Below are 25,063 nucleotides of genomic sequence, written 5' to 3' on the forward strand. Positions count from 1 at the left end.
TACATCTGTAACTAAAACCGACGTAAGTGACGTTAAACTGCATTGGACACGGATCAAGCAGCGAAACGAAAGTTACGCAAATGCAAAATTATCGAACAACGTAAATAAAGTAGCTAAGATATTCTATTAAAGTATAAAATATTACGATATTAATGGATACTTTACCAAAGCTCAATGCATAAATCAGAGAGCCCCAGTAAGGGTCTCCGTAATGAATAAAAAGAAACAGCATGTCACTTTGAATACTTTAAATCCTTTCAAACTTCATCAAATTCATAGATCGCAGTAAAGCAAGAGACAGTGGCAAGATAAATATCGACCATATCCTTGAACCTTCCTTTCGTAATTACGATATTAAAAACAATCATATAAACTGATCAAACAAAAAAAAAAAAAATAAGAAAAAAGCAAAATAAAATTGCAAATGAAACGCAACGTTAACTCGATGATACTCTTTAATACACTAAACCTACGTACACATACGCATTTGAATAATTAAAAAGGTGCATGTAAAAGCACTTTCATTTCAAGCATTAATTTTCATTGAAATACATTATACCTTTCTAAACGTAAACATACATATACGCATGATTATGTGGCGAGTGGCGTAAGCTACTGATCCAAGTTACTCGCGTCTTAACCAGAAAACGCCAGGAATATCCTAATTCGCACTACGAAACCGTGAACTAACAACGCATTAAAACGTTGGCACCGAATCACTTTTTCTCCCGATTCTTCCAATTTTCCTTGTTGATCTCCAGCAAATTTGCGTGGAACGCGTAGGCGAATTAACACGTTCTACCTAATTCGCTCGGACGTAAACACCGTTCGTCGTTAAACACAGAGACGTCGAGTATAGAGTACGCGAGTCTCTCCGCCATATAAGATTGGTCATGACCCAACGCTTTTGTCCTTAATTGGTGATTTTTATCAATATATCAACAAGTAACGCACGTGAGCCGAGTGTTACTTAACAATTATAGAATCGCGCGAAGATGGGAATTTCGTTGGCGCCAGATGTTTGCCTTAAGATTTAACGGGAGACACATCAAATGATAACAATTTAGGAGCGATGAAAATATGCTGATAGGGAGGTAGAACCGCGTTTACGCTCGCAATGTATGAACATAAATGCCGCGAGGTGCACGATCAGTGCGTAACACGGCTTCTTCGAGTCAACTGCTTTGCCTTTTCCCTTCCAATACAATTCTAATGTTGCTGTGAAGTGATCGAACGTACAAACCCGAATAATTTAACTGGCAGTGTTAAGCATCGGTATCATCGGCGAATATTTTCGAGAATTCTGATTGTTCGCGCAAAGAAATGCCTGCTACCACGAAAGAGTCTATGCCGTTGGAGGAACTTCCGACGTCTAAGAAGGACAATAGCAAATCGAGCTGCTCGATAGTCAAGTACATAACGATAATACATTGGTTGCCAAAATACTCTCGTTTGGATGCCGTTTCGGATCTCGTAGCTGGATTTTCCCTAGGATTAACCTTGATCCCTCAAAGTATAGCATACGCTGCACTCGCAGGTTTAACTGCTCAGGTATATTTTTACTCTTTACTCCTTACTTGGTCGATCGAGAAATTTTCTTCGTTCTCACCCCTATCTAGTTATCATATCGCGCCATTGCTTGAATATATTGTTGTTTACTATTATTTACATCTTATCTTGTTCGTCCCATCGACGATGATTCGCCCATCAATACCGAGGTATTCGAACATTTCTCTCGCACCTTTCGAAGGAACAATGGTAATGAATTATGGGCTAAATAATAGGAGAAAATGTGCAACTTATTATTATAAACAGCCGGAATCGAAGAAGTTGCGAATTACTTTTCTATGGCTATCGTGATTCCAATCTTCAGATTCTTAGAAGCAAAAGATAGTTATCGCCGATCTGTAAGGTTTTCATATCGTCGATACTCAGTTTTCACTCGCTCGAATCGTTCGACTTTGATTTCTCGCTTTTGTTACCTTTTTCTTGGTTACGTGTCATTACAATTCCGATGGGAACCTGTAATATACGAAACGGTAACAATTTGAAGAGTTCGCTCGTGGAGACAGTCAAGAGAATCATAGAATCATAAATTCCGTTTTCGAGGTAACGTGAAACGGATAATTTTCAACGAAAACTAGAACCCTAGCAGAAAGTGTTACATACCTCGCACGTGAATTTACGCAAGAGCCAGATTTTCTAAAACCATCTGCGAGATTATTCTGGACAGACAGAAACACAACGATTACGCCCGATGTTAATTCATTACTGTTTACTCTTCATACTTGCCGCGTTCGATCACATAAACGTACAAATTATAAAGCGTCCAATTCTTTGCAGTATGGTCTTTATTCGTGTCTAATGGGCAACTTTGTCTACATCTTTTTGGGAACGATCAAAGAAGTATCGATTGGTCCTTCGTCCTTGATGTCGCTACTTACCTTCGAATATACAAGAAACATGCCAGTGGATTTTATCGTGCTCTTTTGTTTTCTTGCTGGATGCGTAGAATTGCTGATGGGCCTGCTACGTTTAGGCTCGTATCGACAAAATAATTTTCAGAAACGTTCAACCACTCCAAGAGAGTAATTGCTTCGACAATACAAAGGAATGCTCTCAGATGCGAAAAGAGTGGAACGATGGATCTCTGAAACACTGCGCGAAAGAGGTTAAAAACCATAGAATACTCGTTGATCCGAGACAGATAAATGAAAATCTGTACGTGTACATACGCATACGCGTAGCTGAAACAAGCGTTTCATTCATAAAATATACGGCATCGTTGGTAAAATCTCTCTTTTGTACTTTTCTCGATCGATAGAATACAAAGACAATACAAAGATAATTGTAAAATATTCGCCTAACGAATTGCCTCCTGTATTCTCGTAAAATACTTTCGGCTTCATCGAGTATTACGTACGATGGCAGTTGAAGGGCTCGATGCAAAGACAAATCAGTTCCAGATCTCGACAAATTATTCTATGACATAAAAAGAAGTGTAAATCGGCAGAGGAAACGGATAGGACCGAAACTAACTAGTTTTACGTCCAAAAAATTCCTAGTATCTCGGTGTTCAAATTATCAGAGTTGTCTATTTATCGTTGCTTTCATCGCTGTCAGCAAAATTTGGAGCTGCCAAATTTTTACCGAGCCGATAAAACTGAGCAGCCGATTTACGTTCGTAAATTTTCCATTGTTGAGAATATCGAACTGTCGACAGCAGGTGATATCAACAAATATCTTTAATTGCTTCTATTTCTCAAGTTTTCTGAATCGCTACGTCTTAAACTCGGTACGATAATTAGTTTTATTATTATATATCGGCTTAATACGATGCGACAAGCAATAATAAAATAATAAACTATGATATAAATCGGTTCTTTCGTAGTTTGAAGATAATATTTTCAAGCAGTTAATAGGAAATCCAAGATTAAGACTCGCTTAAATCGATTCTAAGACTAAGTAAACAATTGTCTAAGAAAGATAAATCACGAGGAATTATCTATGGAAGACACATTTCTTGATACGTGAAATTAGCAAATCTCCGGAATGTAGAAGTAACTAAGCCGAAAATGAGAATACTCGCAGTGCAAACAGACATACTCTTTTTTCCATATCTTGACTAATTGTTGATACAACGATCTTAACTAATTGCTACTATAAATACGCACTTGTTGCGCGTTGATATTCTTTTTAAGCTTCTCTCGCGTGTTTTCGACAAAATACCATGCACGTATTACGTATAGTACGCGTACAAATCGCTTTTTCTCTTAACCTCTTCTCTCGTAAATCGAGTCACGCTCCTGACAGCGATTATTGTTCTGATTCAACAGAGGAGGCTAGTGTTCGTAGCAATTCGTTCGAACTCTAACTTCTATCTTTCGGTTTCTATCCTATGTACCACAGGAATATCGATATTCCGCGGATATTTATGCTCGTTCATGCTCTTGGTAGTACAATTAAAGAAACAGAGGCCAAGCGAATATTCGTATCGGTTGTTAAATATTACAAGTACCGTAGATCGGATATTTTATATATTTTTGCATTCTTTAAATCTCTAGTAAATGCATAAAAATCGGCAAAAATACAAGGTTAGGTATAGCATTTGAACGAGAACGTTAACGATACAATAGCACGATAAATAAAATGAACGTTAACGATACAATAGCACGATAATTAAAATGAACGTTTACTCTAAAATAATATCTAAAAATATTACAAACAGTAAATTAACGTTCCACTTTGTTTTTGCGTCTGAACGTATCCCAATGATGCGTTATTTTATGTTCGTACCATCGTTCGCTCTCATTCGTAATAATATTTTTTTAAACGATGAAATTCTTTATACAGGCTTTCTGGTAGATTTTATATCGATGCCAGTCACGTCAGGCTTCACTTCGGCTACTTCAATTATTATAATCGTATCGCAATTGCAAGGGCTATTAGGATTGAAGTTCAAAGCGCACAGTATTGTCGACAATCTGAGCAAGATATTTCAAAACGTGCAAAACGTACGAATGCCAGATTTTCTCCTTGGAATTTGCAGTATAGCGTTCCTTCTGTTTTTCAGAGTAAGTCCCTTCAAGATATCGCATTACGGAAATAAATATGGGAATAAATTGCCTTTCGATTTAACCATCTATCTCGTGTTTCTATCATCTAGCAACTGAAAGACATGGACTGCTGTTTCGGGAAAGAGAATGATCGATCAAAGGAGAAACGTAAAAAGACGTGGCTGAAGAAGTTCTTGTGGTTTCTTTCCATCTGTCGCAACGCTTTGGTCATCCTGATTGCTTCGACGATAGCTTTTTATTTCGAGAAGACAGGATCCTCGCCGTTCATTCTTTCAGGTTCGCGTTTCCTTCTCTCTTATTTTCTTTCTTTTTTAATCCTCCACACGAAGTAAACGCCATCGCAGGCGTTTCGCTTCGTTATAATCATTACAGCGCGTTTAACGCGTAAGAAAATTTCTACGAGAAATATTCGTTATTCCCTTCTGACTTTTATTTTTAATTTAAAGGAAAGATACAGTCAGGACTTCCCAAGCTCTCTGTACCTCCGTTCTCGTCTCAGGTTGGAAACGAGACCTACACGTTTCTAGACATGTGCTCCCATTTAGGGTCAGGCATAATCATACTGCCTCTTGTCTCGGTGTTGGCAAACGTAGCCATTGCTAAAGCATTCGGTAAACACTATAAATCGTCGAGATCTTGCGGATCTGTATTCAAAAAACGTCGTTGCGAATATATTTTCGAATTTTTATCGAACGAACGAAGTTTCTTCTTTTTCTTTTTTTTTTTTTTTTTTTTTTTTTTTTTTTTTTTTTTTTTTTTTTTTGTTTTGTTTCATCGAATACGTGTAACGTGGCGGGTGATTATTTGATTTATGGACGACTAATATGCTGTTCATACTTCGTTTGAAATGTTTGTAAAGGCGCGTTGTGAGATGCGTGTCGATGTTTCAGGTAGTCGAGTGTACAGGCTGAAACAATAAACATGATTTACATGACCATTTAACGTAAGATCTTAGAATTGCTTTTTATAGGACCTTGAATAGTGTAAAAATGTATTCTCCAATTTTTATGATTTATTAGAGCAAACTATTCGATGTTCTAGTACAAAAGGAAGCTTAAAAATCTGCCACGTGTAGAAACCTGCGTTATCGCGCGGCTTAACCTTAAACCTACTACATACATACATCGTTGAAAATCCCATTCGTCTTTTCAGTGATTTCAGATTTGTATCTATCGTCGTAGATCGCGAATGTATATAGTGATTTCTACTGCAGATAAGCTGACGTATATTTTAATATCCGTTTAATATCAAAAGTTACAATATAGAGAAATTCTGTTCATTTAAATTCACTCGTAACACGACGATCCGTATAAAGTATGACAGGATATTTGTTTCGAAAGTGTCGCAAAAAGGGAAGATATTTTTGATATTTTTGATTGTATAGTACAAAGCGAGAAATAGAGTAATACGGTAACGCGAAATAATATTTTCGACGAGAAAACGACTGGGGCTCCTCCAAATTCGCATTAAATTTTTGGACGCGTTGTTCGCATAAATTCGCAAAAACTACAATTTACGAACTTCGCCTCGTATCGTCAACGACCTCGAAGAACTCGGAGATTATTTGGGAACGATGCATCCAGCATGAAATACGTAAAAGAGACCGCTTCGTAAGAGAAATTTCGAAATGTTCACGTGTTTTGTACGCAGATCCACAGATTTCATAGTTTACACGTATCAATGAACTACACGAGGTTACACGAACGTAATTGATGGCGACACGATGCTTGTATTTTTAGCAAGTGGTAGCAGCGTAAATGCGACGCAAGAGATGTTAACGCTCGGTTTGTGCAATATATTCGGGAGTTTCGTTTCGTCGATGCCAACTGCCGGAGCGTTCACCAGAAGCGCCGTAGTTTCCGCCAGCGGTGTACGGACGCCTATGGCCGGTATATACGTCGGTAATATTCTCATTTCGAGACGAAGCAACATGGAAAATTGCTGGAAGAGAAAATATGCTAGAACTCTATTTATCAGTGTTCATCGAAGAACGAATAATTCATAGAATTGGAGCTATAATAAAAGTTCACCGAAACTCTGTCCACTATCGCTTCTTTCGAGAAAATAGAATTTGAACGCGTTTAGTCAAGAGCGAACCTGGAGACACGCGTATTCAACAAATTTCACAGCTGGAAAACAAAACAGACAGATCTCTGTTCGCGTTTCTTCTTCTCCGGAAGATCAAAAGTACAATACGTTTCAAATGTTTTAAGCGAAATATTTACTGTATTACGTGACTCTTGTAAACGTGATAAAACTTTTACGCAGCCAATTAACTGTCCTAACTTGCAAGAGTCAAGACATAAATCATTCGTAATATCGATTTTTCTGACTATGCGAATCCAGTTTCCCACTGCTATTATATTGTAGAATTATCTAAAAAGTCCAAAAATTAGTCTTTTCGTCGAGGATCATTCCAAGTTTCAAATTCTACTTTCTTGAAAACGAAGCTACGAACGAGAAAATCTTATTCCACCATCTCGACCTATTTTCACATGTAGAATAAGCCACTACCAATTCTTCGCTCTTATTCGCTGAGAAATTAGCCAACGGTCAAGTATGCTTGACCTTTCAAACTTGATTTTGTCGAAAAGAAGGCTACACGAGGAAAATCTTATTCTTTTTTTTTTTTTTTTTATTTATTTATTTACTTTTTACAATTTGTCCAGTAGGACATTTGGTAAAATATTATAGCTTAGTGATATAGTAATATAGCATGTGGTGAATGTTTGTATGTTAGGTTATGTCCTTTGTGAGATCTGTTGGGTGTTTCCTTTTCAGTCTTCCAAATCTTATTCTATCGTTCATCTCGTTTTTCATTCATCGTCTTATTCATCTCGTTTTCACGCGAGGAAATACATTCTTTCTGTCCTGTATACGCGTATAATATTACATTACACGTTCACGCAAGTAGATTCAACCGCCAGAAGCTCCTAGTCAGACACTAAGAAAGATTTCGTTTCGATAAACGGAATTTGGATAAATAATATTCTACTGTATTTTCTCTTGCGCGTATCCTTAATATATATTTCTTACATAATATATATTTCTTTTTAAGAAATGGTTACGGATAATAACATTGGATGTTTTGTAGGAATGATGACGTTACTGGCATTGAGTTTCTTGACACCATATTTTTATTACATCCCGCGTTCCACTCTTGCAGCGGTATTGATAAGCGCTGTAATATTCATAATTGACTTGAAGATAATACGTCTATTGTGGAAAGGATGCAGTGAGTCGTTGTAACTTTTACATATAGTAAAAATTTACGTTAAAGTCACATTAATACAATGGGAAGTTCAAATATTTTCTCAGTCTCGAAATATTTTCCTTATCGAGTATCGTATTTGCATAAAAATTTCCTGTACACTCGGAGATAAAGCAGAAACGAACATCCTTTATTAATTACCAAGCGAACTCATGCCTTATTTTGTGTTTAAACAAATTAAGATAAGATACTCGATCGATATCAGATACCCTCAATTCTCAATCTCCTCTAATTGTAAACTATAGAAGAATATTTTACTACGTGATCGTATACGTTCAAATTTTTAATAAAAATAAAAGATATATTAAGAGAAGCTGATAGAATGACAAAAAAAGATCGATTTTAAAAAGTTTGCATTAACTTGAGATATATATATATATATATATATATATATATATAGCAAATAAAGTCGAGTCAAATTTTGTATACCTTTTATATCTGTCCAATAATAAGTATAAAAATAACGTATACTAAGACATTTGTCAAATATTAATCTGCATTTGTTCATGTTACTCTTCAGAATTAACCTCTTGTATTTGACGTTGAATAATTCTCTATACTTGATTGCAGAAAGGGACGCGGTTGCAGCGATAGTGACATTTCTAGTTAGCGTGATATTCGGCGTCGAATTAGGACTCTTAGTTGGTGCTCTGTTCAGTTTAATATTCTTCCTTCGATCGCCTGCTAGGCCAAAAATCGAAGTAATTCAATGTAAGGTAAAAGATAATATTGTACCATCACGTTCTCATAATATCAGTGCCAACGAATCTTTGCTCGGGCATTGACTCGAATACGCTTCACAAACTTCTGTCGGTATTTGCATTTCGTATCAAAACGGAATATGTTGAGAATTTGTCGAATACTCACGCGCTCATCTAGCCGCCGACTAAGTAGGAATACATGAAAAATAAATAACCAGACAAGAGATTATTTTTACTAAAAATATTACGAAAGAAAAATAAGTAAACAATATGCGATAAAATATTTTCATCGGAAATTCCGTTTTTGAATAACAAATTTTTTCCACTCTGATGGCCTAGATGAAAAATTAATCAAATGCAAATATACACGACAAATTTTCAAACTCGATCGTCTCGAAAATAAAATCTGAAACGAAGAAGCTGTACGCTTTTTCAATTCACCTTCGCGTGTATCATAAAATAACCGGTTATACCATATTTTTTAAGACACCCTGTACTATATTAATTTTACACCGTATCGTCGTCATCTTTCGATCTTAAGACGATTAACATTTAAAAACGATTAACACTTCTATGCTTTTTGTGAAAAATCAAACGCTTCCTTCGTTGCCCTTTTGTAGACGCAACTTGGAAACAAATATATAGTACTCAAACCAGACACTGGACTATTTTATCCAGCTGCAAATTACTTTTGCAATAAAGTGATGAAAATAATTCACAAATACGATGAAAATAACGTGCCATTTATTATCAATTGTGAAAGAATGCGGAGTATCGACTATACAGCGATCAAGGTAATAGAGAGAATTAATTTAATTAATTTGATTTATCATTAATCTGTAAAGAACAGATAGAAAGATCGCGTTTTCTCTTGGATCACAGGGTATTGAGATAATATCGGCGAATGTCAACGCCGAGAAGAAGAGGTTATGGTTCATGAACGTTTCTTTAAGGACGTTTAATAACTTCGAAGCTTTCGCGAACAATAAACATTTTCACTTTATCGACGAAGAGGATAAAATATCTTCCATCTTTCACGGTACACTTGATATTTTTATTAACGTATCTTAATTAAATCACTATGCGTATCTTTAAAAAAATGTACTATATTTTATTGATTATATAAATGATTATACGTATTTATTAAACTTTTTAGACGGTCTTTTGATAAACAATGCAGATGAAGTGAAAGAACAACTTTTAGAAAACATGATAGGGCATGCAACGTTCACGTGTGCCAATGATAATAAAAAAGGTGCTGAAACGCTTCCAAAACTCGTGACAAACTCTGGAGATGACGGAGAAGTTACGTTAATGTTGACGCCTTCGCAGGAAACGAAACAAACATGAAAAATGTCGTTCTTACAATTAGTTACTTCCTGATTTACATTAATATCTTGCAAACGCGACAATTTTAACATGAAACGAACATCAAGCGAAATTAGCTAAAAATGTGCCAACATCTTTTAATGTATGTATATCGCATATTTGATATAACTTTCAGTTTTAAAATTCGATAATATCATCAATTTGCTTAATACTGAAACATTTTCTGTTGTTGAACTTACTGATATGATATTGGTAGTAATAACAATGGTAATGATACAGCAAAGTTGAAATAGGTCGCTCGTCCAAATTATATTGCATAACTATATTATTGCTATTATTTTATCATCTTTTTATCGCTTGAAGATCTATGAAAGAAAAAGAATATTTAAATTCAGCTACGTACCTAATCAATTATACAAATACAATACAATATAATATCGATGAAGCGTGTAAAGTGTGACGATAATGATATAACCACGAAGAGTATGCAAGAACGAATCGAAAACCTGTTTGCGTTTGTCAAGAATGAAAATAAAATTTATCGAGAATGAAAATACTCGGAAGACCATGATAGGTAAGATTTTAATTATGGGACAATAGTTTTAATTTACTATTGTATCGATCATTACATTTGAGATATGTATGTACGTCTTGAAAGGAGATTAAAGAATACAATGTCACGAAACTGTGCCGGCGAGACAACACAGTAAATCGCACAACAGATTCGCAGATAATATATTACATGGAAAATCAGCGTAATAAAATATAGACCTTAAGTGTGTAGTGTGTTTTATGTTTTGATAATTGCTTCGTTGATTAACAATTCAGTTATAATGAAATTCCCACATTGATTTAAACTAATAGATTTATCCTTGCCTCAATTATCACAGTTAACTGTGGTTTAAAAATATTAAGTAAAATATTTTGCGATTAAATTCAAAATTCCCGCCAAACTACTAGTGATCTTTTCGTATATTGTACTGGGATGTTCGAGATATTTAATTCACTAATAAATTATAATTCAGTGGAGATCTGTTACGTCGAGCGACCCGTTACCTAGATCAGGCCACACACCGCGGGCCAGACGGACACCAGATGTCCGCTCATCCTTACGGCGTACCCTCAATATCCTTAAGGACCCGTCATACATCCCAATAATTTGCTAGCTAAGGTCCTTCAGACCCAACAAACATCTGTTTTCCGAATCATTTCTAAAGGCTATTGTCTATTACGGCTTGACAAGGAAAAGTTAGTTTTTCTCACGTACGATGCTTCCTACTAGTAATCGAGGGCGGCTAAGACCCTTCCTAGTCCACCAACCTTCGTTTATCCAATCAGAAGCAATGTATACTGTCCTCACTTTCCCGACCAAAAATGTCATGAACAAATCCGATGGTCCCGTGCGCTAGACACACCCATCACTAGCTTTCCTACGACACAGCATCGTCACTGTAACCACTTCTCCTACGACATCAGGAGAGTCAAGTCAACTACTTCTTCTGCGACATCAGGAGAGTCAAGTCAACTACCTCTCCTGCGACATCAGGAGGGTCAAGTCAGCTACTTCTTCTACTTCTTCTAAGTCTAACTCACATCAACTATCCAAGTCAGTCTCGATCAAGCATCTCATCAAGCAGTCAACAAGTCGAATACAGTGAGTCGACAAAATCCATCATCGTACGCGATAATACGACTAGAGACTCGCACTCACTCGCACTCACTCGTAATCATTCTATAACAAACATTCATTTTGTATTACACCGAAGTTGTTGGATTGTGAAAATATATAATAACCTGTTAGTAGCAGCGTTATCTTCAATTTAACTACCCTTATTATCCCAAAAGAAATAAGGGATCGAACGATTCGCGGCGTCGATTAGTAAATCGTAACGGGACTTTACGACTCCCGTTGGCGCGCTTCCTCGAGATCGTGTCTCCCCGCGAACGTGCGAAAACAGATCATCTAAAATTACTATGCGAATTTTACATGATCTAGATTGAACTGATTTGCAGGTTACGTAGTTCTTAGCTTGGCATCGTTTCCCAAAGACTAATTGATTGGTATAAACGTGGAGATGACTACGTGCGAGATCCAGATCCAGTGAGCCCTAATGCCATTTATCCTTCATTATTAATTAATAATTTTACTGAGTGAATATTGTTACTCTTGACATTTCGTATCCGTCACACTCTTTAAATTGACGTGTCCTTATATTTATTTCTGTGCAGGCGCGCAACAGCTCGCATCGGCGGGCGGAATCGTCCGAAAATGGCCTAACGTTGACGATCGAAAACGAGCGTAAATACGCGATCGTTCAAACCTTTGTTTGAATCATAAGCATGTACTTAATTCGCACTTAGTTATTACTTCTTTTGCCGAGAATAGATGAATAACAAATTATTAGGCAATAAAAGGGCAGGAATTCATTGAAATTCATTGATCAAAGTGTTGAACAAGTTCATACTATACCTGATTTTAATATGATTCTATCATATACGAATGCGAGGCTAAGGATTAAACGTATTGTACAAGTTCGTACTATCTATTCATAAAATATATATCCTACATATGTACGTAATATTATATCTCGCTATTAATTACCATTTAATATATAATTTTTTAAAAAGGCTTAAGTAAATACGTAAAAAAAATTTTAAGAACATCTGCATTATATTCAGTTCATACAGATGAACAGAAGTTATATAGAAGTATAGGATTCTTTATTTCATCTACAATAATAATTGGTAATTGCACAGTTATATTCAATTATTAAACAATTGATATTTTTAGAAATTTCAATATCATAAATCGTAAAATTAATTTCAAATAGTAAAATAATATTTCTCTAAATTTTCGAAAATGTTTTAGTTATGAAGGTGTTAAATAAAAATAGATTTGCAATTTTCGGATGTCGGCTAGTGAAACCTAACCCCTAATATCCGTGTTCACGTATACGAAATAAGATTGCACATATACTGAACATTGATGTAATAAAAAATTTATAAAATTGATTTAATTATAAACTTACTTAATCATGATTTTGCTGTATTTGTATATAAATAAATAGAATTCAAATATTATCAAATATATAGCATTTCTTTTATGTGTCTGTTTGTTGTATACATTGTCACACATAAATTTAATAGGTTAAGTTTCTTTAAGTTTAATAAATACTATCACATGTCGCAACTAATTTATCTTAATATATCTAAGGAAAAGAATGGTTATTTTAAAACGCGAAGTTAACGAAGAAATAAAGATGGATAAAATTAGTGCATCAGAAAAGAAACGAGTAGAATCATTAAAACATAAGAAGCAAATTTTCAGAGCTAAAGAATTGGCAGTGCAGAATGCACTGAAGAATTTGGTAAACATGTTTAAATTAATTTTGTCCAACATTTTAAGCTTTTGTGTCATATTTTCCATATATCGTATTTATTTTTATAGGATAATAATTCAAATAAAAATAAAATAATATTTGATGATAATGATTATATCAATAAAATAGAAGAAATCAATAAAATCGAAGAAAAAGGAAAGAAAAGAAGACTTGATTTGTTTGATGATGATGACTATGATAGAAATGATGATGAGTCGGTTTGGGATGATAGTAAATTTGAAATTAACAAACATTTCACAGGGGAGGTAAGATATTTATATATATTCATATATAAATAAATTTTATAAATATTTAAGCCATTGATATTAATTGATTAATTCTAGTTTCTTAGAAGTAATATTATTTTGGGAAATGATGAACGGTTTAAACTTGACAAACGTTTCATAGAGAATGATAAAGAATCGGATAAAGATATTACTGAAGACACAAAAGGTGATGATAAAATTGATTTACAAAAGGAAAAGGAATTACAATTAGATATTTTAGAAAATATTCTAGGAGTGCCAATTAGTTCAAAGAATAAAGATACAAATAAGGATGTGAAATTTCCAAAGTATGAATAAAATAGTTACTTATGTTAATCATAATATTAGAATTATAATAATAATTACTTACATAATTATGTATTTCTATATTACATTATTTAATTCTTTAGGAAAGGAATGATTAGATATGATCCTACAGAAAATGGTCATAAAGAATATGAAATTAATATAGAAAAATCTGAAACAGAAACCAAAAAAGTTAAGAAGAAGAAAAATAAGAATAATACAGATGACCTGATTGAAAATGCACCTGTGGAAGTGTCGAAAGATATATACTTTTCTGTGTCAGACTCACTATCAAAAAGCTTGAAAGAAGGAGGGCCATTCAGTTTATTAAAAACATTTGGGAAAGAAACAACTGATGAAAAAAGTTAATATTTACATAATACATTAATTAAAAAATTTATTTTATGATATTTATTACATTTATTTTTGTTCATAATTTTAGATGATAGTAGTAATATTTTAAATACGGAACCATTGAAGCCTCCAAAGATTCAATTAGGTTTTGACTCAAAGAATCCATTTAAATACGATTCTTCTGATGAAGAACATAACAGTAAGGAAGAATATACAAATAAAAAAGAACATACAAATAATGTGATAGTAGACACAAATAAGTTTTTCTTTGATAGTAATGATGTTCGTTTTAGTGGTACGCATTTTATATAAAATATAAATATTTATATTTCTATTTAAATAGAAAAATTAGAAGTAATAATTATTTTTTATATATTCATGTTTAATATATTTTAGAGGCAGAAAATTTTTTTTCGAAAGAACACGTGTCAGAAGATACGTTTAAAGAGCTTAGACAAGAAGTAAAACAAATTGTTCGTTCGAAAATTCGAAAAAATATGAAAAAGAAGCAACCTTGGGGATACAAAAAAAAAGTTAAAAAATCATCTTAAAATCTCTTTTATTAATCTTTTAAACATATAAACGAAAATGTTAAGTTTATACAGTTGTTTTCAAATAAAAAAGATGCAACTTGTCAAAAAAATGTATCATATAAAACATCGTATGAAATATATCTCCTATACCATATAAAATATAAAATATTACACCTTTTTAACTGTGAATTAACATTTCTCTATCATTTGCATTTTCATTAACATTGTGCACTTCAGCAACAATGTATTTGTAGTAAGAAATTATTGTCTCTGTTTATGATCTTATCTTGTTACGACAGAATTTAATCATTAAAGGTAAAGTGTTACTGGTCCTTATTTAATCTCTGTCGCAGAGAGAAGAAAATACAAACACATATGTATTTCCTTAAATTATAATAATAATTAATATCTGTCGTTTTTAATTCTATAATTAGTCCTTTCGACCTATTTTACGACATGTTCTGTTAAGTAACTTTAAGAAGAGATCATGTGGAAGTCCACGAGATATTTGTTGTATATGTGTATGTAGTAAGTTATATGTTTCTTCTTCGTAAATAGCATAAGTATTTGATATACCAAGCTCCTGATAGAGTTGTTTTACACGATTTACTTTTTCTACATCAGATTGTCCATAGCACTCCTGTAATGTATTTGTATGTTATTCGTATCTTTACTTAAAAAGAGATAATGAATACAAAATATTATTAGTGACATGTATACCTCAAAAATTTTCTTTTGCTCTGGTGTAGCACGTTGTAAAGCTACAACAATAAGCCATGAACATTTTCCCTCTGCTATATCTGTACCAGTTTTTCCAATGTCTTCTATACTACCATAACAATCTAAATAATCATCTTTTACTTGAAAAAGATGTCCCATTTCTAACAAAATTGTTTTTGCTTGCCTATACATTTCGGGATCTGTTATACCAGCCTATAAATAATATGTAACTTTAGACATAATTGAAAAATGAAGATAAGATCTAAACTTTCTTTAGACAAATAATGTAGTTATAAGAATTAATAGAATTAAACTTACAAAACTCATAGCAGCAGTGGCTGGTAACACAAACGTATAGTAACCTGTTTTATATTTCACAATAGAATTATATCTATCCATTGTAAATAGATCTAGATTCGGTTTCTTTCCAAAATTTGTTGATAATAAATCTAGACATTGACCCATTTCCGTTTTTAAAGAAACCTGTAAATAATATAACATAGTATAAAAGTTGCTACTTTCTTAATTTAGCAAACAATATTTTTTATAAATAAAATAGTAAAAATATTATATGTTATCAAACAATTTTATTGATTTCTGCAAAAGTACAAAACAACAAAATCTATCTATCAAATCTGTAGTGGGTGTTTAGCATAATGATCGCCATAACTATTAAGACAATTTAGACAACCACAAAAATATTCCCACCTAGAGTTAATCGGTACCAAATCGGAATATTTTGTATATTATTGAGTACGAAAAATAATTACTTACGGATAGAAATTGTTCTAAGAGATTTACATAACATTCTTTTGTCTTAAAATGTTTCTTAAGGAGCTGATATATACACATTTCCAGCATTAAAGCGTCGTTAATAGCCGTTAATCCAATGTCATTGTATAGATACCAGCACGGTTGATTTCGTCGCATTTCTGAGTGATCTTGAATATCATCTACCATCAGCAAGAACGCTTGCAACTATAATACAAATATATAATCATATTATATAAATAATTTTTTAAGTCACCGGACTAAAAAGAAATTAATAAAGTGAATATGCTATGTACTATTGTAAATCCTAAAATAACATAAACTGGAAATGATAGAAGAAAAATTACAAACCAATTCTGTGCACCAGCCTAGTATACGAGTTAAACGAAGATTTTCTTCCGTTATTTGATCGGGAGGACTTAATGATTTGTATGCTTCTACAACCGTTAACGCTCTATTCTTCCCTCCACATGGAACATTGTATTGCAATACCTAAAAATTAAAGAAGAGGAAACAACTTTGTCAATAATATATCATTTTAAATGTAATACGTTTGAGAACAAATATAATTATATAAATTCAGAATATTGAATTGAGACACCCTGTATACGAAGAACTATAAGTATAATGTATCGTTCGTTAATGTGAAAATTTAAGAAAGAGAAAAGAAGAAAAAGAATACCTTCATTAGCCATTTGGTAACATCTGGTATGTCAAGATGACGACCAGCATCCGTGAGATCACGTACGATATCGGGCCATACAGCCATTAATTCACGACTTTCATCCTTAATCGATATAAATGATGTATTCGGAACCACTGAATATGTTCGTGCATCGGCATTGTTGAATCTAAAAGAAGACAAATTTTAATGACATTTTTCTATGTTAGGAATCATAGTGACAACTGAATTTATTTAAAAAGATACAACGATCTTTTAGTTTCTATTTTATTTTAAAAATTTACAATTTTAGAGATCATTCATGATTTAGAAATACGTAAGAATTAATCAGAGAAATATATTACAAATAAATTATTATAATATGATTTCGAAATAAATATTAACAATATAATAGTCAGCGGAAGTAAAACTTTTATTGCAGATCTAAGAATATCTTCTGTTAAATTGTTAAAAACTTAAATAGCAGAAGTACTATTCTTCCCTAATTAGATACATTATTTAAATATATTAGTGTAACTGGCACATTAATATCTCGCATGGTATAGAATTTAATAATAATGTAACTTGTATTTCACTAATTAGAGGGCACTAATGTCTTTGTTTTCTTGTTAAGTTTTGAGTAAACATTTAACAAATTGAAAAGTAATTTAAAACTTCTAAAAAATCCACCAACACTTGATACTTGTTATCAAGAAAAAAATATCGAAATTGTTCTTTCGTTACGTCTAATCGGTACTCCCGGTGAACTAGAACATCAGAATTCTGTACAATAATTTACTAGTTAATAATATTGTAATATAATACAATGAATTAATAATATAATTTATTATATATATGAAATATAATATTATAATATAATGAATTGAAATCAAGCAACAAGTTATCAGTTAGAGTCTTCTCTTTTACAATTTTTATCGGATGAGATAATCATATAAGGTATAACATATCGATCAAAGACGAAAATCATGAACTTATCATTTTTAAAATTTACTTGTAAGCTTTGTGTATTGTCAAACTAGTTAATATGATGTGCAAGGATATTTATTAAAATACTGGTAACTTGCAACTTGTAAGTAAGTTGCGCAAAGGAACACAGACGATAGATACTTTGAGTTCATTTTGTCACGAGAAGTAAGCTTCTGTAAACTACTGTGAAACTAATACAAAATATGCGGTTGAGTTTCATTGCATTCGATATATATATATATATATATATATATATCGACACAACGACTACATCCATCCATCCAACTGCTTTGTCATGCAACACGTATTTTACTTATGCAATCTTATTATAATTACAAAAACCTTGTTACAAATGGGCATGTTCATACATATTATATATACATATTGTCAGTTTGAAAGCCGACAGTTTTATACAACGCGATTCGTTTTCTGGTGGTCGTATCGAATCGCAGGAGTTGCATCATTTGATCGATAGCCAACGATTATTTTATACAGTTCGGAGATGGTAAAGAATTTAAGGGATGCTTCTACAAGTTAAAATAATACGAAAATATAGAATAAAGAACATTCGTTTGAGGCTTTATTCGTTTATTTATTTATCTAACATCTAAAGATCCTATTAAAGCATCCCTGAAGATTTGCAAACCTCCCTACACGAACGAATATAGAACAGCCGAAGCGATAAGAAGTGCAGTGAGTCTCAAACTCAAAGCGACATATGTACAATGTCTTACAAAAGTATTTATACGTATTACCACAGAAACCTTTTATATATGCGTTATATGAACATTTTTTTATTTCATTAACGTATCAATTAAATATGACAGTCATAATTCTATTAATCAACCTGAAAATATGTGTAGAAGACATATGTATCTAGTAAAAAATTAGTAAACAGCATGAATAGCCATCTTAAATATATAATAAGTATTAAATATGGTCTCCTAAAAATTCAGATTTATTAATATGAATGACTAAATAGATTCGTGACCTTTGCAAAATATATATATCCAATTCTAATTTTTATATATAATTTTCAGAAATGTTTTGGTTTCAAATTTTAATAGGTAATAATATAGGTAATAATAACCGAGTTTCATAACAGCACTAGTAAAATTTCAGTATTTTGTATAACAAACATAAAATGCTACTCCACAAAATTAAAAGATCGCTAAATTTTGACCAAAAAATGGTCGATCTTTGGACTACTGCAAACTTGTGAAAAAAGCATCATACAACAGTATTCCTGAGCTCATTTTAAAGGGTGAAATCTCTACTTTCACATCCTTGAACTGAATTTTTTTCAAGAACTCTTTTATGCTATAAAACGGAGTGGAAAACTGAAGTTGCTTCTTACTTCTTCAAATTTTACAAACTCAAATGTCTCTATAGAGTTAAATAGTCTTTTTTCCAGTTCCTGTTTAGAATGATTTCGTAAAGAGAAGTCACCCCCTTACAACATACTAACTAAAAGGTTAACAACAATATTTTGTTGCCGTTTTATTGCACTTTAAATGATGTACACTATCTATTTTGGAATAACTCACGATACACCTCGAGGTTGATCCATGGTCGCACTTGTAGCGTGTCTGATGTATACACTTACATATAGATTGCGAAAAAAAATACGATATTTTACGTAATGAAAGAACTTTGAACATCAACGTAAGAATTGATTATGATTGTTATGATTATACTTTCAATTCTTATTTCAAAGAAGTCCATGAAAGTCAAAGTCTGTACCTATGAAATTCTTGTTTTTATACTTTTCATTTTACACGCCTTCTGTGTGTATAATATACATATACATGTATAATATGTTTATCACTTCATTTCTTTAAATTATGCGCGTATGTTCATAAGCTGTAGAAGATATTAATTATCTCCACTCAGAAACTTCATCAGATATTTTTTCATATTCTTCTATGAATTTCTATAAGAAAATAGATGTAATGATTAAACTATGATTTTTCTTACGAAACTTCGCAAATTCTTCACAGCGAATGTCATAATCTTCTTTGCAACTTGAAATCACTATAACTGCCATAGCCTGAACTGCTCTACATTCATTTATGTAGAATCTATCAAGAGAAATCTACCAAATTTTAGGAATACTTTAGTCGATATTTACATGTTAGTAGCTAATAAATTAAACCACAAAAATTATTTTATTATTAATTTTTGTCTTATTTTAACTTGTAAAAGCACCCTTCAAATTTTCTATCATGTTTTTGAATTTTCTATTATATGTTGTTGAGCACCCTGTATATGTTATACAGGACACATATATATAAATAATTAGAATTATAATAAGAAACGAGAAAGAGATTCCATTTTTTCTCATTGCAGTAACTTATTTAATAGAGCGAAAATTAAATTTAAGATAAAGCTTCAAGTTAGTAATACTATCTTTATATACTGAACTTTACTGAATTTTTCAATACATAAATCATTATAAATTTATATCTACTTTGAGAGACTATCCAATATAGTATGAGGTATCTCTTTGAAACCGTTAGCATTTATATTAATAGAAACATGATTTTTATATGAGTTACTTCATAGTAAACCCTGAAATGGCATCTTGAGTCAGTCAATTGTTATGTAAATAAAAACATGATTTTCATATGAATTAGTTCTACTTATCTAATAATACACTTACGGTCTACGATATGTCATTTCTTGAAGAAAATATTGAACCAGAAGAAATAGGAAGTGATCTTCTAGAGGTATAGTTATATTTGTATTTATTACATTATAATTTCCAAAAAAAAAAATAACATTAAAATTCAACCTAATACAAACATTTAAACATTATAAACATTTTATTACTTCTGATTGAAACTTTTCTATTTATTTTAATAAATTTATAAATATATCTTAAGATTACAAAATCATAAAATATAAAATCTCAGAATGACGAAGAGGAAATGGGTTCTGAAATAAGTAAATCCATTACAGTGATTCTAAAAGCAATAACACATCGTGGAACTCAAACAATAATAAAATGTAACCCTAATGAGACCAAAGAGAATTTCATCAATATGATTATTAATACTGAAATATAATTAAATAGTACTGTATAAGTATAATACAGAATTTATCATTTATAACCACTTTCAATATTTGTTATGGTATAATAATTTACATATTTAATTTGTATTTATATATTAAAATTAATTTGAAAAGTTAAAAGATAAAAGATAATTTGAAAAGATAAAAAATGATATTTCACATATTAATACAGAAATATTTAGTAAGTAAACCTTGAAATAAATTTAATATATTATAATGTAAAAAATATATAACTGCACATTCTTATATTAGAAATATTCTGTATTATAATAAATCATCCAATGAATTTACTTTTTAAAATATAATGACATATCTCATTTTTATATGTATGTCTTATTTTCTGGATTCAAAAAGTAACTTATAGGATGTACATATTTCTTATCAAATTACATCTTATTTAAATATTGTCTTATCGCAGACTTTATTCGATCATTTAAGTGATAAAATAATACACATAACAGATTTGTATTCTTTAAATATCATACAATAGCACATAATAAGCATAATAGCATAATAAATTCAACAAAATCCACTTTTTTACATGATTTAATTATTTTCTCTATCATTTTAATCGTAAGATTTCTCTTATTTCCAGTTATATTTGCATAAATCAGAAATTCTTTCTATAGATATAATAAAGTGGTAAATACAGCTAATTAAGATAACTACTATTGGGAGAATATTGTTTCAGTCACTTATACAAGATTGCTACCATATCATACCAAAGAACTTATGTTTAACAGATATATTATATCACAAAGTAATAAATTAGTATTTTGCAAACTGTTTAAAATATTAAAGCAATTAAGATAACTCTGAAATTGATAAAAATTATTTAACCTCACTTAAATTTATATTTCTGTTTTTATATTTTAACATGAATATTTATCCTTACTAGATATTTAAAGAATTCTTTAATTCAAATATATTATTAAAAATATAATATTAAATATATAATGTATTCAAATATATTAAAATCTGTGTTTCCAAAATACATACTAAAAGCACGTATGATAATTATCATTATATTATACTTATAATATTATTATTATGGTAAAATAAAATTAATAAGCAAAAAATTCTGCTTACCTAAAGTATTCCAAAGAGAATATATTTGTATTATAATAAAAGTATCGTATGTTTGATTCTTTATATATCCACCATAAAGGATTGTTTCTTATATTTATTACGTTAACAAAATTTTGTGAAATATTACGCTTAAACAATGACAGAGCGGTATGTTTCGGTATAATAGAAAACATGTTTACTATATCTGTATGTAATATGTCTTTACCGTAACCTCGACTTACAAAACATTGAAGGATAATTACAGCACTTGAGTGTATAAAATTTTGTTTCTCATATATATATATGTTTGTACATATAAACCTAAACTATGTACGGTAAGAATATATAATGGTAAAAATAATATATTGTACATAAAGGCAATTTAACGAATTCTTATTTCAAAAAGGCATCAGAGGAAGATTAAAATTATGGATCGTACGTTCGACGTAAATAAAATATATTTCTACATAGCTGAAGATATATGTAAAATATAATAATATGTATTGTGGAATGTAATAAAAACCATTATGTATTTATACATACTTGTTTCTTTGAATTTAAATTACAATAATCATATAGTATGTTTAAAGATGGCACATATTATAATACATATCTATTTTAATATTGCCTTTATAAAAATTATATTTTTCTATAATATTAAAAGATCTGTAATAGAAAAGGATATTTCAAATCGTATCTCCTATATTTAACCTTTAAACAATTTAATTTGTTTATTTAACCTTCAAAAGTATTATTGAATAATGCATGTTTCGCACCAGAAAAAAGATTGTTATATAAGATATAAATCTCTCTCTATATGAAAAATTTACTAATTTTAAATAATAATAATTATCAAATTATAAATAATTTATAACAACATGTTTTAAACTGAGGTGTACATGACTTGAAGTCCATACAACTTGTAATTGCACATGTATATAATTTATTTTATTGTATACGATTTATTTGGAAATAAAACTTTGTATGGAGAAATGTTATCTCATATTTTTAATTTAATTTTTTCATGTATAATTATGATACATATATCACAAATGTCTTTCCGTTATGTTAAACCTCTACTCTTAATTTGAGAAAATTGGAAATTTCAGACAGATTTATGTATTAACAAGATTACTTTATTGTCATTTATTATTTTTTACTTTAAATATAGTTATATATTTTTTTTAAAATGTAAACTAATTTTTTTTTCATAAAGATAGTGCATATAATTGCTTAAAGTGGTTTAAACAGTCAAAATGAATGAAATATAATCTTTTATAAATATATTTTACTTTATGTTATTATAATACTATATATATATACATGTGTGTGTGTGTGTGTGTGTGTACCGTTTTTAAAGCATCCTATAGGTTCTCGTGTAAGATGATTGTATAATTATTCTTTGTTTAATTTTATCTACTTGTTTCCATAAAAAAATTCGAAATTTTGCAATATTCCTTTTTAAATATTATTTATTTACTACACTATGTTGGTTGCTACAAAATTTTCTATGAAGACAAACGTGATCATAAAAACTATTTATTGAAAGGTATTCTATTAGAAGGAGCTGGTAATCTATATTTTGCTAATTCCACTTCTGCTTCTCCGAAAGTGTCTATATGATAACAAAAATACTCTGGATTTTTATATTCTTTATCTTTAGCAGCACGAGGTCCAACAGCTGAAAAGTAAAATTTAAAAAAGGATATAATATGAACAAAAATACTGAAAATATAACTAATTCTTAATGTAAAACCTATAAAAATTATTAATCATCTTAAAAATACTTTTACACCTATATGAATTTATAAATATTTAAGGAACAATTATATATTTGCATTTACTGAGACACTAATCTACTAATTTCATTTATATCTTTGGGTGACTAAACTTTTTGCAAAATGATATTTATTTACTGAATTATCCAATGTGTTGAATTTTTTACTTTGTTTTTCATTTAAAGATCATTTGAAGGAAAAAATCTTATACTTTAAGAGCATAAAGAAAAATTTTCACTTTGCTTTATATTATAATAGTTATTAAATATAATAATTATAATAATTTATAATAATAATTTTATTTTATTAAAATATATAATGATAAATTATAATAACATATATTATTAAATATATCTGTCTTACGTGTATTTGGAATTTTACAACATTTCTCACTGAGTCCTGCAACATTTGGTTTAATCTTCAATGTACTACTCTTTGCTCGTGAGCTTAAATACCTTAATAATATTAAATTCTGTTTCTGAAATAATTAGTATCTTTTAATGATTTGTTGATTGAACGCAAATAACTAAAATGTTTGTTTTTTATAATAGGTTACATTTTGAGAAAATTTAGCACTATACCTGTTTTAACAAGTCGTTTAAATTTAAACGTAACATTTTCTTCTAATAATATTAATAATTTTTCTATATCTCTTTGACAAATAAAAATCCTTTATATTTATATAACGACGTATTGAAACTAAAATGCGTCAACGTTCACTACCGTTAGTAACATCGCCATATTCAATTATATGTGCACAGTTGCTAAAAATAAGTTGTATTTGCTTTTAAGGAGACTATTAAATTGTAAACATATTTCATGTAAAAATATTTCGAACTTTTCTATTTTAAGTTGATTTTATCTAATACATATGTCAAATGATAACGTATTTTGAACGTGTTTTAATATTGATGTTATGATATTGTCTACTGACAATAGTTCCATTTACAAAAACTAATTTTCGTTGTATTTTTACGTGGTCATTCAGAAATTTGGGGAATTTCAGGCTGATTTATTATGCGTGGAGTGTAAAAGCATTCTGCTCGTGTTCGTGAAATTTGAAATTGGACAATTTAGTCATTTAGGTCATTTAAAAATGAGCAGGAAATGTTACACATCCTATTAAGTAACCAGTAATAATTCTGTCATTTAATCAATAAATCTCTTATCAAATTCCTTTTGGTCGTTGCCTCGGCTACCCAGCTGTGCAATTAATTTTTACCGCGTTAAAATTTACACTGCAAGGAGCCACTTAACAGTGCGCATATTGTAAAGGTAGTTTTACA

General features: G+C 30.6%; 4 protein-coding genes and 2 long non-coding RNA genes across 11 annotated transcripts; 3 read left to right on the top strand and 3 right to left on the bottom strand.

Moving 5' to 3' along the window:
• The first annotated feature begins 585 nt into the window (after positions 1-585).
• Positions 586-11,533, top strand: LOC126864017 (sodium-independent sulfate anion transporter-like). The gene is made up of 11 exons (XM_050614909.1): positions 586-1,551; positions 2,344-2,539; positions 4,354-4,574; positions 4,667-4,853; positions 5,024-5,188; positions 6,317-6,478; positions 7,672-7,812; positions 8,419-8,564; positions 9,170-9,343; positions 9,432-9,588; positions 9,706-11,533. Exons 1-11 carry the CDS (start codon positions 1,324-1,326, stop codon positions 9,897-9,899), a joined length of 1,971 nt encoding a protein of 656 aa, XP_050470866.1. The 5' UTR covers positions 586-1,323; the 3' UTR covers positions 9,900-11,533.
• LOC126864075 (uncharacterized) lies at positions 1,546-3,846 on the bottom strand. 2 transcript variants are annotated; one of them, XR_007689050.1, is made up of 5 exons: positions 3,675-3,846; positions 2,736-2,982; positions 2,170-2,658; positions 1,842-2,022; positions 1,546-1,741 (listed from the first exon to the last, which is right to left on the bottom strand). It is a non-coding gene; the product is annotated as an uncharacterized LOC126864075 (long non-coding RNA). The 2 variants fall into 2 exon arrangements; XR_007689049.1 differs by lacking the exon at positions 1,546-1,741 and having other exon boundaries at positions 1,779-2,022.
• On the top strand, positions 11,393-14,899 carry LOC126864036 (nucleolar protein 8). Its single transcript, XM_050614956.1, has 7 exons — positions 11,393-11,532; positions 13,093-13,246; positions 13,327-13,524; positions 13,603-13,832; positions 13,935-14,194; positions 14,273-14,479; positions 14,581-14,899. The coding sequence occupies exons 2-7, from the start codon at positions 13,100-13,102 to the stop codon at positions 14,733-14,735; spliced, it is 1,197 nt and encodes a 398-aa protein (XP_050470913.1). The 5' UTR covers positions 11,393-11,532; positions 13,093-13,099; the 3' UTR covers positions 14,736-14,899.
• LOC126864033 (farnesyl pyrophosphate synthase) lies at positions 14,727-22,409 on the bottom strand. Of its 5 annotated transcripts, none has more exons than XM_050614946.1 (7): positions 22,021-22,409; positions 16,891-17,059; positions 16,560-16,700; positions 16,212-16,415; positions 15,756-15,920; positions 15,438-15,650; positions 14,727-15,357 (listed from the first exon to the last, which is right to left on the bottom strand). In XM_050614946.1, the coding sequence occupies exons 1-7, from the start codon at positions 22,191-22,193 to the stop codon at positions 15,148-15,150; spliced, it is 1,275 nt and encodes a 424-aa protein (XP_050470903.1). In that variant the 5' UTR covers positions 22,194-22,409; the 3' UTR covers positions 14,727-15,147. The 5 variants fall into 5 exon arrangements, with proteins under 5 accessions (XP_050470903.1, XP_050470905.1, XP_050470906.1 ...); XM_050614948.1 differs by lacking the exon at positions 22,021-22,409 and adding an exon at positions 19,404-20,008; XM_050614949.1 differs by lacking the exon at positions 22,021-22,409 and adding an exon at positions 17,998-18,095.
• Positions 22,184-22,537, top strand: LOC126864078 (uncharacterized). The gene is made up of 2 exons (XR_007689054.1): positions 22,184-22,334; positions 22,406-22,537. It is a non-coding gene; the product is annotated as an uncharacterized LOC126864078 (long non-coding RNA).
• Positions 22,538-23,267: 730 nt separating this feature from the next.
• Positions 23,268-25,004, bottom strand: LOC126864070 (uncharacterized). Its single transcript, XM_050615008.1, has 3 exons — positions 24,359-25,004; positions 24,141-24,255; positions 23,268-23,680 (listed from the first exon to the last, which is right to left on the bottom strand). The coding sequence occupies exons 1-3, from the start codon at positions 24,392-24,394 to the stop codon at positions 23,535-23,537; spliced, it is 297 nt and encodes a 98-aa protein (XP_050470965.1). The 5' UTR covers positions 24,395-25,004; the 3' UTR covers positions 23,268-23,534.
• Positions 25,005-25,063: the final 59 nt, after the last annotated feature.

Source organism: Bombus huntii, chromosome 3, assembly GCF_024542735.1.
Source record: "Bombus huntii isolate Logan2020A chromosome 3, iyBomHunt1.1, whole genome shotgun sequence".
NCBI lineage: Eukaryota > Metazoa > Arthropoda > Insecta > Hymenoptera > Apidae > Bombus > Bombus huntii.